Genomic DNA, 13,452 nt, shown 5'->3' with positions numbered 1-13,452 from the left:
ATTGTACATTACGACGGGTGATCAAAAAGTTCGCGAACTATCTCTATATCTACAAAACCACAATTCAGATTAGAAAAAAATTTGGTACACACATAGCCATACAGTTCTATAATTAGCATATGCTGAATAAAGTTTTGATCCTTGTTTGTGACGTCACAATGTGAAAAATGACGTCACTTGTGACAAAAAAGTGATTGTGTCAGTCGTACTCGTTCAACGAAGACTGTAAAATTTATGGTATATCTTAGAAAATCCTTTGCAGTAGGTATAATAATTTGTACACAGTTTATTAAGACAAAGGATTTCCTATAAATTTAAACAATGACTGAATTGATCATTTTAGTGAAGGACGGCAGATGGTTAAAAATGATATTTGTTACGTTGCCCAGTGAAAGCAAGTTTGAAAAGACATGTGTTTTTAATTGAGCAATTTGCTATCAAAGACCTCCAATTTACACTTTGCCAAATAGTTGAATATCTCAACAATAATATAATTATTAAATACCTAGGATATCGTTTACTTTAGATTTTAAACATATGAGATATAATAAAAAGAAGGCACCCATTTCTTACAACTTGAATAAACGTCTCTCCAGAGACAGAAAATTTGGGTTTTGGTGGTCGCCATGTTTATTTTTGGAAAGGATATTCGAATAGTCCTTGTTTTCCAGCATCTCACGATGAAAATATGAGATGAAAAGTGATCACATTAACTAATATCAATTCATTAAAGATTCAATCATGAGAAAAAGTCAAGCTTAATGATATATAATATCTGTGATGTATGTCTGTGTCATAGAGTTCAGGGCATTATTTATTGAACAGCCCTCGTATGTATGAAAAAAAAAACCAGAATACACAAAATACACCATCCTGAAATCGAGCACATTTATTCACAGTATTTTGTTCAATTTATAATTGACATGTCCATGAGGTATAAATTATATAATTTACAATGTTGGATCTATAGACAAGGATAACTGATATATGAAATGAAATATGAGTACACAATAGAAATAAAAGCTGTAATAAAGGACTGGAACATGTGGAATGACAAGTTATTTTAAATCTTAGGTTAAAAATCTAGAGATAAAGATCTAACAGGGTTATTTTTATGGGTAATTTGTTACGCATTCCAATGAGATTTTTTTCTGAAATGACAGGATCGTAACTACGGATTTAAGGGGGTAGAGTACCCTTCCCAAAATATATGACAAGAGAAAAAATGTTTGAAATGGGGGAAGGGGGGGGGGAGAGACAAGTATCTAAAGAAAGATTTACTATAGGTAAAACTATACTCAGAAAAAAGTGGGGGCCTACCCACCCACCCAATCCCATCCCCGCGCTCTTGAATAAATATTTTTTTTTAAAAGTACGAACAAAAAACATATCCAGGCCGTGTTTTATCCTACGTTTGCATAGTAACATGCATAGTAATATGCTGCTTCATTAGTACATCCGTATCGTGACGTGCCTAGTTATCGATGAGAAATGAATTAGATTCTATAAAAGTGCTGAGTTTGTTATATAAACTAAGTATTTTTAAAGTACATGTATAGTCACAATGAGTTTTTGTTCGCGCTAATTTGTGGCAGGGAACAGACACGACGCGAAAGATGCACTTTTGTAAATATGAAAGTATAGAACCGTTTTTTCCTGGAATTGCTTCAATTCATGTGAAATGGTAAACCGTATCTCTCTTGTTTCGATATTGTTTTGAAAGGGAAAGTACATGCGAAAATGGAACAAGAACAAAACACAAAACACTGGAAGGTCAAAGGTTAAGGTTCTCAAATGCAGGTCAAATTCCAACGTCAAGAAATAAAAAAATGTTGATATCCAAAGAAAGTGTGAAACAAAAACAAGTTAGCTTTAAAGTTACGACCAAGGTTAATTTTTAATACATATGTAGGTTAAACTCAAAGGTAAAAATCAAAGGGTCAAAATATTTTGCTTCAAGTGAAGGTTTTGTCACAAGAAACATATCTGTGACATATGAAAGCCCTATAAAACTAATTGCACAATCAACAATGCTTAAAAATAATGCCCAAGGTTAAAGTTTAGTTAAATTCTGCCAAATTGGGTCAAACTCCAAGGTAAAGGTCAAGAGAACGAATATGTTGATTCAGAAAAAGGTCTTATCACAAGGAATACACATGTTAAATATTAAACACTATATCCAACCGATCAAAGTTATGGGCAAGGTTAAAGTTATTGCGGACAAACAGATACACAGATAGATAGACGGTACAAAAAATTACGGGGACATAAAACATAAATTATTAGGAAGAAGTTACAATCATTTTAGGGTGTCTTAGAAAGCTTAAGATTTTGCTTCAAGGCAAGTTAAATGCAGCATCTTGTTGGCGTGATTGTCTTGATAACTTTTGGACATATATAATGACGAGTAACTTAATTATGATGTGGCCCCAGGAACATGAAACAAACTACAACTTATGTCAAATTTTCGATTTCCTATGAAATGTTTATTAGTCTGCTACCGGTGCAATCGAAAGGGGCAATGAGTTTCCACCCCGTCTGTTTGTCTGTCTAGCTGCCCGTTTATCTGTCGTTCCCTCCGTCTAGCTGTTAGTCTGTCCATCTTGGTTTTCCCTGCACATTCTTTTTCTAAACACTTGCAGATATGGAGCTGATTTTTGACATGTGAGGAAATCTTGCAGAGTTACAGATCAAGTTTGCATTTCTTTCTGCTTCAATGATTTCGACGGAATAACGGCCTTTTACTTTTTATGCCCCCGTAATCGATGATTGGAAGGTATATAGTTTAAGCCCTGTCTGTCAGTCTGTCTGTTTATCCGCAAAAACTATAACCATGCCCATAAATTTTGACTGGTTGAGGCTATGACTTTCATATTTCACATGTATATTTCTTGATGACAAAACCTTTCCTAGGGTACGTAACATTGGACCTTTTGACCTTTGAGTCTTAACAAGTTTTGCACAATTGTATCCAACTTTAACATTGGTCATAACTTTTGAACAGTTGGTGCTAGGGTTTTCATACTTCATACATGTAATTCTTGTGACAAGACCTTCTATTGAATACCAACATCTTTGACCCTTTGACCTTGTCCTAGGAGTTCGGCCTACTTTCAAAAACTTTAATCTTGGCCATAACTCTTAAACGGTTAGGGTTAGGGTTTTCATACGTCATATACATAATCCTTGTGACTATACATTGCTTTAGATACCAACAACTTAGACCTTAGAGTTTATTTTTAAAAAAACCTTAACCTTGACCATAACTTTGAAAAGATGGTGCTAAGCCTTTCATATTTCACAGGTGCATTTCTTATTCAAAAATCTTACTTTGGGTACCAACGTTTAAGAAAGTTTAACTTTCGCTTTAAGTTACTATACGGGGGTATCAGTACTTAGTATTTCACAAACACATCTTGTTTTTTAAGGTTTTCCGCATCTTTAACTCAAGTTTGTAGACATTGAGATGATTTTTGGAATGTTTGTTTAACTTGATGAGTTACAAATCAAAGTTTGCATCCATTCCGCTTCAATGATTTTTTGACGAAAATACGGACTTATATTTTTTTAGTACGTGAGTTTGCCTGATTAATTATAGACAAGTTTGCATTTTGTGATATTTTGACGGAATTATGGCATTTTAATTTTAATACGTTTTTAATACAACATTTATTTAAGATTTTGCCTTAAATACTTTTGATATTTAATTACTTAGGGTAATTTTACATACATCTGTATGCTAACACTAAAGAATTTATTAATTCTGACAAATATGGTCACTCAAGCATAAAAATATAAGGTATGGGTATCTGAGTAAACTATCCACTACATACTTGATAAATGTATCGTGTACGAATAAATTTTAAATATATGAAAATAACTGATTTATTTTACTATGGAACGCCATCACTGCCTTATAGCATACAACTATGCATTTATTATGTCAATTTATCATTACGTGATGTGAACATATCTTTACGTTATGTCCATTTTTTATGAGATGATGTAAATATATCTTAACATCATGTCAATGCTGCATTACATGAAGTAAATACATCCTTTCATTATGTCAGCACTTCATAACTTGAAGTAAAAAATTCATTATATGACGTGATAATGTCTTTACATTGTGTGAAAACTTTCTTGCATGAAATGAATTTTTCTTTACATCATTTCATTTCTTTAATATGTGAGGTCAAAACTGTATGGAACGCCATGGCTGCCTTATGTTAGATGATTATATTATATGCTGTGGGTTTATAATTATATGCTGTGGGTTTATAATTATATGCTGTGGGTTTATAATCATATGCTGTGGGTCTATAATTATATGCTGTGGGTTTATAATTATATGCTGTGGGTCTATAATTATATGCTGTGGGTTTGTTATTATATGCTGTGGTTCTTATATTATATGCTGTGGTTCTATAATTATATGCTGTGGGTCTATTATTATATGCTGTGGGTTTGTAATTATATGCTGTGGTTCTTTTATTATATGCTGTGGGTCTATAATTATACGAGGGGTGTTAGAAAAGTTCGCGGACAAGTTCTATTGTGAGCGCGCTATTTCCACGAAACCGGTCAAACTTTCCAGATAGAATCTTTACCCTTTTTCCAATAAATATACAAGAAATTTTTGCTCTCCGGTGATTATTAAAAAATATACAGCTTTTTTATTTTGATAAAACTTGCTTCACGGAGCATGCTACATTTTGGCACGTTTACATCACAAAGACTCTTTATTAAAATTAAAAATTGCACAATTGTAGTGCAAAGAGATTTATGATATTTTACCTGCCGCTAAAGTATTCATAAAACGTCACTGGGAGAAATTTTGAACTAAATTGGAGGGTATATGACTGTTTTATAGCCGTTTGTATATGATCATTGCGTAAAAACACAGCCAAAAATCGGTACGTCATTGAGCGTCATGGAGCACTGCACTACGTAAAAATTATGTAGGCAGACTGGAAAATGTCTAAAAAAAGATTAAAATGTTCAAGATGCTGCCGGGAATTTCCTACACCTACAAAGGAGAAGTTTTCAAATGGTTGTAGCTTCATAAGAATGGAAGGATTGACATTTTGAAAGATTAACTACAGCGATACTTCAGTACCCCCGTATCGCATGGACATTGCGTTGCGCCTATATGGTTTTGCATAGTTTCCATACCTGATCGATTAACTGATTAACTGCATAAACTTTTTTTTAAGATCTCAATAATATCCGAATCAGTACAAAAGACATTGTAGAAGAAAAGTAACATGTCTTGATATAGATATTCAATTTAAAAGTAGAAAAAAGATCAGAAAAATCTAAAGATTTATAGAACTGCGACAAAGGTTAACGGGTTGAAATCTGGTCGTTACATCTCCTTACGTCAAGTGATTGCTCCGTGAATCCCATAACCTCATAGTAAAAATCGTTGTAAATTTTCAAGATGTTATTATATGGACCTGATTTTTTTACATACCAATAAACAAAATGTAGGAATTTATTCAGACATAGGTCATACTTCACAGTACACAATAGAAATTTCCGTAATTCAATGTGTCCGCGAACTTTTCTAACGACCCTCGTATGCTGTGGTTCCATAATTATATGCTGTGGGTCTATTATTATATGCTGTGGATCTATTATTATATGCTGTGGGTCCAATATTATATGCTGTGGTTTTATAGTTATATGCTGTGGTTTTATAATTATATGCTGTGGGTTTATAATTATATGCTGTGGGTTTATAATTATATGCTGTGGGTCTATAATTATATGCTGTGGATCTATTATTATATGCTGTGGTTTCGTTATTATATGCTGTGGGTTCATAATTATATTCTGTGGTTGTATTGTTACATATTCTGTATTAGAAACTAGCTATTCAAATCTGGACTTCTAGTTTTTTTAGTTTACTTGCTCAAAAAATGGCGGCTAACCGTAATAGGAATGAGAGAGTGGAGTGCTGAATAGGAAGGCATTACCTGATTGGTTTAAATGAGGAACATGTATGTAATGGTTTTTTTTTTATTTTTTTAAAAGTAAAAATATTAATGTTTGAAATAAATGAGGGAATGTATGAATATTACAGAAATATAGAAATACCAGGGGGATTGTAAGAGCGGGGGTTGATTTTTTTATGGAATGTAGGAATATAACAGAAATATAGAAATACCAGGGGAGATTGTAGGAGTGGGGATTGATTTTTTTGGGGGGGGGGGTAGAGTGTTATTTACTGCCGATACCTATAAGTTAATTTTTATCAACTGCAATTTTGACCTATAAACGCCATGGACCCTATATTTTGGGGGGATTTTTTTTTAACCTAAGAAACAATGTTCAATGTCTAGACTAAGTATATGTTTGGAAAAAAAGTTGGGGGGCCAAACCCCCATAGCCCCCCCCCCCGGTTCCGATGCCTATGCGAATATCTACATTCTTCTCACTAACCCCCCCCCCCCTTTTAACAAAGGACATAACTCCTCTCAAATCTCAACACACCAAAAACAAATCCTTTTTCTTTTTTATATATACATGTATATTTCCTCTCGGTGTGTCGTCAAATAAAGAGCAAAATATCATTTTTCTTGACCTTAAATTCACTTAACAATTTAAAATTAAGATCTCTATAAGGAAAAGAGTACCAATTATTTTCCCACAGAACTCTATACAAACCTTTTGTCCTCTCACTACTATACTAATTTAATTTCAAACAATTCCTTGGAATCGTTTGAAACTTTATTCCAGGCGCTTATACCCCATTGCACCACCCCCCCCTCCCAAATATATATAGGGTCCCATGGCGGTTATAGGTCAAAACTGCAGTTGTTTAAGAAATTAAAAATTAACTTTAGTAACCGCCAGTAAATAACACTCTGCCAAAAAAAAAATCAACCTCCGCTCTTATAGTCTCCCCTGGTATTTCTATATTTCTGTAATATTCATACATTCACTCATTTATTTCAAAAATTAATATTTTTACTTTAAAAAAAAACATAACATACATGTACCTCATTTAAACCAATCAGGTAATGCCTTCCTATTCAGCACTCCACTCTCTCATTCCTATTACGGTTAGGCCTGGTGCAGTTGCCACCATTTTTTGAGCAAGTAAACTAAAAAAACCAGAAGTCCAGATTCGAACAATCTAATTAAAATTAGATCTTCCATCCGCTCCCCGATTTTTTTATATGTCGCAAGGAAGCGACTATCAGAATTTCGGAGCGTAACAAAGATCTGATTTTAATCAGATTGAGATTCGAATAGCCAGTTTCTAATAAACCGACAGAATAAGAAACAATACACCCACAGCATATAATTATGAACCCACAGCATATAATAATGAAACCACAGCATATAATAATAGATCCACAGCATATAATTATGAACCCACAGCATATAATTATGAACCCACATAATTATGAACCCACAGCATATAATAATGAAACCACAGCATATAATAATGAAACCACAGCATATAATAATAGATCCACAGTATATAATAATGGACCCACAGCATATAATTATAGACCCACAGCATATAATTATAAAACCACAGCATATAATTATAGACCCACAGCATATAATAATAGATCCACAGCATATAATTACAAAACCACAGCATATAATTATAGACCCACAGCATATAATAATAGATCCACAGCATATAATTATAAACCCACAGCATATAATAAAAGAACCACAGCATATAATTACAAATCCACAACATATAATATAATCATCTAACATAAGGCAGCCACGGCGTTCCATAAAACTGCATTACGTCAAGTAAATTGTGTTTTATAATTAAACTTATCATTACACGAAGTCAAAAGCCCATTCCTTTTTGAGAGTGTATATTTCTATTATATCAAAGCATTATTACATGATATGGATTTATCTTCATTTTACGACGAGGGCATCATGATATGAGGTGAACACATCTTACCTTTATGTCAGTGCTTTATTATGTGGTGTAAAAAGTGTATAACATAATGTGAACATATCTTTATATTATATCAATACTTTATTACATTATGTCAAAACTCCATTCCGTGATGTGGATATATAATTACGTTATGTCAACTCTTTCTTACGTGATTTTAAAATATCTTTATATTGTGTTAACTCTTTATCATGTTGATTCCAAAAGTTCATTACCTGATGTTAAAAAACATTTACATTATCTAAAAGCTGTATATCGAGTATATAATGAATGTTTGACGACCGTGATTTAATGACTGGTAAGAAGGGGGGGGGGGTCCTGATTGATTAGGACAAATTACAGGCACATAATATCAACCCCCCCCCTCTTTTCCCAGACATAGCATTACTATAGAAAGTATAATGTTCATTGAAACTGTATAATCCACTAAGGGTATTGTAATATATCTAGGAAAAAATAGGACTGATCGAAGTTGGACCCCTCTCTCCGAAATAGGATTTTCGGGCTTGGACTTTTTTTTTCTTGGCTTGTCAAGTTTTTTCGGGTAAATGATTTTTTTTTTCTGGCTGACCTCCTCTTTCAAAAAAGATTCTACGTCACTGGAGTTAGTAATTTTTTTTAATCATTCCAGGGCCAGAATTCTATTACAAAAATCCACCAGTCGCTCATCTAAATCAATTGAATATGCCTCAGTAAGCATGCATGGGCACATATTAGTGGCAGATATGGGAATCTTGAAACAAGGGGGGGGGGGCGGTATATGGTTGGAGACCAAGGGCGGAAAGCGGAGAATCTCTCAGGCTTTATAGTTTTATAGAAAAAAGTTTTCAACTTAATTCAGCTAAGCTTATTGTCAAACTAATGCAATGTCCTTCAAAGTTTAAGACTTTTTAAAAAAAAAAAGAATCAAAATGATTGCTGCGCGACTCATAATATCACAGGCACCTGAAGTATGGATAATACCCCCCCCCTTTTTTAATGAAAAAAAATGTAAGAGTGTATAATACCTCAAAAATATAAAATTTCCCCGTCAAACACATATATATGTCGTTATATGCAAGCAGATTGTACTTTTTCTCACGTTTAAAGAATGTATTTTTATTATACCGAATAGGGCCATTCTTTAAACGTGAGAAAAAGTACAATCTGCTTGCATATAACAAAATATAGATGTTTTTGACAAGGGAATTTTATATTTTTGAGGTATTATACACTATAACATTTTTTTTTCGTTAAAAAAAAAGGGGGGGGGGTATTATCCATACTTCAGGTGCCTGTGATAATATCTGATTTATTTAATTATGAGATTAAAGTAAACACCACTGAATTTCGACGTGACTTTAATTCACAGTCGCAGTGTTAAGGCTTTCCACGTCAATCATTTGTCGCTTAAAGTTTTCATTTAAATATGTCATTCCCAAATCGCTGAGAATCTCTTCTACGACAGTTTTTTTCTCCTGCCATTTTTAGTGCTTGCGGAACGCGGAAAATACGTTATGCTCATATAAAGGCCGAGGATACCCGTGTTCGCATAACGTAATAGTGAATCGACATAATGTAGAAGAGTGCGCACAGTATGGCATGAGCTTTTCACATCAGTTAATAAAAACTAAGATCTCATGAAAAGTAAACATAACGAAATGCAAGTTGACGAAATATAATTGTAGTAAGTGTAAATGTCATAAAGAGTTGACATAATGTAAAGGAAAGTTAACACGATGCAATAATAGTGTGGGTTAATGTCATAAAGAGTAGACATAATGTAATGGAAGGTTGACACAATGCAATAGTAGTTTGGGTTAATGTAATAAAGAGTTGACATAATGTAATGGAAGGTTGACACAATGCAATAGTAGTGTGGGTTAATGTCATAAAGAGTTGACATAATGTAATGGAAGGTTAACACAATGCAAAAGTAGTGTTCTGCTATAAGGCAGTGACGGCGTTCCATATTATACAATAAAACATTTATCAAAATGTAATAGAAGCATTTAAGTACAAAACGCTAATGACTTCACTGAAAGCAGGACACACAATTATTGTTGATGCAGTTTACACTAGCTTAAGCACATGACGAGAACTGAAGACCAGTCATTTTCACAAAAAGAAAGCGATACCACAACAGTTATTTTTTTTAACACGAACCAGCTTGGTTGTAGCGTGCTGGCTGGATTTTCCGCTGAATCAGAAATAAAAACTATTCAAGGCATATAACATACCGATATTGGAATTTTTTCATTGGGCAAGTCGACTGCGAGCTGCACCAGGATTCTCTATATCGAGGTAAGTCTCATTTATGTACGTAAAATCAACATGCGATAAAAAGATTTCCAACTTTACGCTGGAAATTTGATATATTTTAAATGAAAATTTGGCATATTTTACGAGACCGGAATATTTTTATCGCGAAGAGAGAAAAAGCCTTTGTTAAAGTGTCTGTTGAAGTGACGTACATATAATTAATTAAAAAAAAAATAATTGTCATATCGCATTGACTGTGACAGTTTAGGTTGTAATTGAAAACTTAAGTGCATGTACATAGTTATATACATAGTGTTTCTGAAAGGAGGTGCATTTGCATGTGTGTATATATATCAGGTTTATTTGCACGTACGTACAAGAGAGGAGGGGAAGTTATACTTAACAATAACAAAAAAACCAAATTAAGACTTTATTGACCGTATGAAAAAATTAAATTCCGCCAAAGGACGGGAATTTGATAACACCGATCTTACAGATAAATCCCCGACCTAGATATTTTAAATACCACGATTTTCACTTCATTCTTACTGACACGGCATTCATCCCGCCATTCATAAATTACATATTATTTTACAAGAGCAGTCTGCCAGTATAACTGAAGCAGCACCTCTTAATGTTTTACAAGAAAACATCTGTTTAGGCTCCTGGATATAATTATATAAAACAAGTCGGAGCTTTTCAGTCGATAACCTGAACTTGCCATCTGGTAATGATATATGTTGCTATGTGAAGAATGTAGAATAAAAATAATGATAATGTATCGATTAATGTACTCGTAATTGCTAAATTAATGTTCTTAACTCATAAAAACAATTTGCCGTATAAAAGAACCTGGAGTTAACCTTTCAGTACAAGTTCAGAGTCACAGAGCTCGATTGATTGTTAAGCGAGGGTAAGTTTCTGACCCTAACCCTTTTTATTTGAGCAAGACCAAGGTCAAGATTTTCAAGAGTAAAGAATACTTGCCACACGAAGAAACACATTTTTGACACAAAAGGTTCCTTGTAAAGAAAGGTCAGTAGTAGCCGACAAGGTCAAGTAGTCAACAAGGTCAAGGTTACAGGGTGCAGAATATCGAAGATCTCAAAGTGCAAAATTCTGAAGTTCAAATATCTGCATTGAAGCAGCATCAGGCTACACATGTATCAGACTAAAATTGACACACAGGTTGATTTTTCCCACGATATCTGACATGATACGTAGCCAAGGTTGTTTTTTAAAGGTCGAGGTCACGTGACTCGACTCAAAATAATTCTTGAAATGTTCTTTTGGTCAATATTCTTTTTAATATTAGGACTGTGAAAGTTTAAATTTTCAGACGAGACAAAAGTTACTCAAGTTAAGATTTGTTACAATGTGAGTCCAATTACCTCAAACAAGATTCTAGCTAAGAATTTGCTCTTTTTTGCAAGAAAGCTGAGTTCGTATTCTATCTATTTCAAATTGATAATAGGCCCGTGGGGATCCAGGTTAGAATAGGTCCCCAGTACCCCCTTGCTTGTCGTAAAAGGCGACTAAATGGGGGCGGTCCTTCGGATGAGACCGTATAAACCGAGGCCCCGTGTCACAGCAGGTGTGGCACGATAAAGATCCCTCCCTGCTCAAAGGCCGTAAGTGCCGAGCATAGGCCTAAATTTGCAGCCCTTCACCGGCAATGGTGACGTCTCCATATCAGTGAAATATTCTGGAGAGGGACAGATTTAAACACATGTTCTGTCCTTTTTATCATAAATAGAGTACATTGTATTTTATATACATCATAAAACAGTGCCTTTCAAATTTTGTTCATTTTGAGTAATCCTCAAGTTTGCAGAAAGTATACCCATCTCCCCTTTTTCTCTTCCAATCGTATGATGAATTCCATTTTGCTGGTATAGAAACTTAGCAGCAATAGAAATACCCGATCGCGTAAAATGTTAATTCACGATGCACATTTACAATGACTTAGTATATTAGTTCTTACCTTATACTATAATTATTTGTGTTTTGTATTTTCCAGTAGAAATGGATTATCTGAAATCAAAATGGGCGATATGGTTCAAATCCTTAGACGCCAACCATGACAATAAACTTACCACCGAAGACATGGAGATTTCGGCCAAAAAGTTCGAAGAAATCCAGAAAATGCTCGGCGACAAAGTGAAAGACAATGGCGGATTTGACAACACAAAATGGTGGAATACGTACATCTTTCGCAAAGGTCCCGGTGTAACTTTAACACTCGAAGAATTCCAGGACGCCCTAGGAGAATCATTTCAAAAAGACAAAGGGGCATTCTATCAAGAAATGGTGAGGTGTTTTGACGACATCGCCTCCTTTGTAGCAGAAAACAAAGATCGGCCTATCGAAGAGCAGGAATTCGCCTTCGGGTTTAAAGTTTTTGGTCAAGAGGATTCGGTCCAAGTCGGCAAGGCTTTCCAGCTGTTCAAGGCTAAAAAGGGTCAACCAACTGTACAACATATAGTGGACGCCTGGGCCCAATTCATTGCAGAAGACGACGCAAGCAAACATGACATGGTTAACGAGGCCTTTGGAAACTAGACGGTTATTGTCATTTTACTGCAGACTGTGTAGTTATGTCTGTGACTGAGACTCCGCCTGTAGCCCTATCTTCAGTGTCATGTAATTATTATTCGAGGTTGTAACTACAGTAAAAAATTTTTATTCAGTGTTGTATCTAATGTGTCCAAATATATTTTTGTTAAATTTATTATTGTAATTTTTATACTTCGTTTATATTTGTAATTAAATTAAATCATGTATGAAAAATATCACACCACTTTTCAATTCTTCCTTATCACTTAAACTTGCTACTGTAATTTACAAAATAAAAGTTATTTTCGTGTTACTGACAACCGGTTTCAATGTTATCCAATCCACGACTCTGTGTGCAGAACAAACAAACTTCTTGACCAAAGACAACAATTTAGCGATGTCCGAAAGACAACAGTTAACTGATGTGTCTCGACCGCAAGACAACGGTACCCGATATGGCTTGACTGAAAGACAACAGTAAACGTCTTGTCCGAAATCTGACAACAGTTAGCCGATGTGTCTTCACCGAAAGACAATAGTTACGGAAGTGACGTCATTTATTTTCATACATGTATAGGAAGGGGAATGAAAAAAAAACTGCAAGATTCGGAAACTGAACATGATTGGTATGTCAAAAAAACTTCATAAAGCTAATTAACATATTTTTGCTTTGGTAGAGGGTGAGAGAGTACTAAAAATTAAAGATCTCAAAA

The 13,452-nt window shown here is 34.3% G+C and overlaps 1 protein-coding gene across 1 annotated transcript; it reads left to right on the top strand.

Annotated features, from left to right (window-relative positions):
• Positions 1 to 10,049: 10,049 nt before the first annotated feature.
• LOC134255472 (sarcoplasmic calcium-binding protein-like) lies at positions 10,050 to 12,975 on the top strand. Its single transcript, XM_062738011.1, has 2 exons — positions 10,050 to 10,225; positions 12,204 to 12,975. Exon 2 carries the CDS (start codon positions 12,209 to 12,211, stop codon positions 12,743 to 12,745), a length of 537 nt encoding a protein of 178 aa, XP_062593995.1. The 5' UTR covers positions 10,050 to 10,225; positions 12,204 to 12,208; the 3' UTR covers positions 12,746 to 12,975.
• The last annotated feature ends 477 nt before the right edge of the window (positions 12,976 to 13,452 follow it).

The sequence above is a fragment of the Saccostrea cucullata genome, unplaced genomic scaffold (assembly GCF_032062105.1).
Source record: "Saccostrea cucullata isolate Sc308-1 unplaced genomic scaffold, CSIRO_AGI_Scuc_v1 ctg1680, whole genome shotgun sequence".
NCBI lineage: Eukaryota > Metazoa > Mollusca > Bivalvia > Ostreida > Ostreidae > Saccostrea > Saccostrea cuccullata.
The sequence above is the reverse complement of the archived record's forward strand: the minus strand, read 5'-3'. Positions and strand labels throughout refer to the sequence as shown.

Excerpts from the sequence above, each read along its gene's own strand:
- LOC134255472 (XM_062738011.1), top strand. The coding sequence starts at position 12,209 with ATGGATTATCTGAAATCAAAATGGGCGATATGGTTCAAATCCTTAGAC.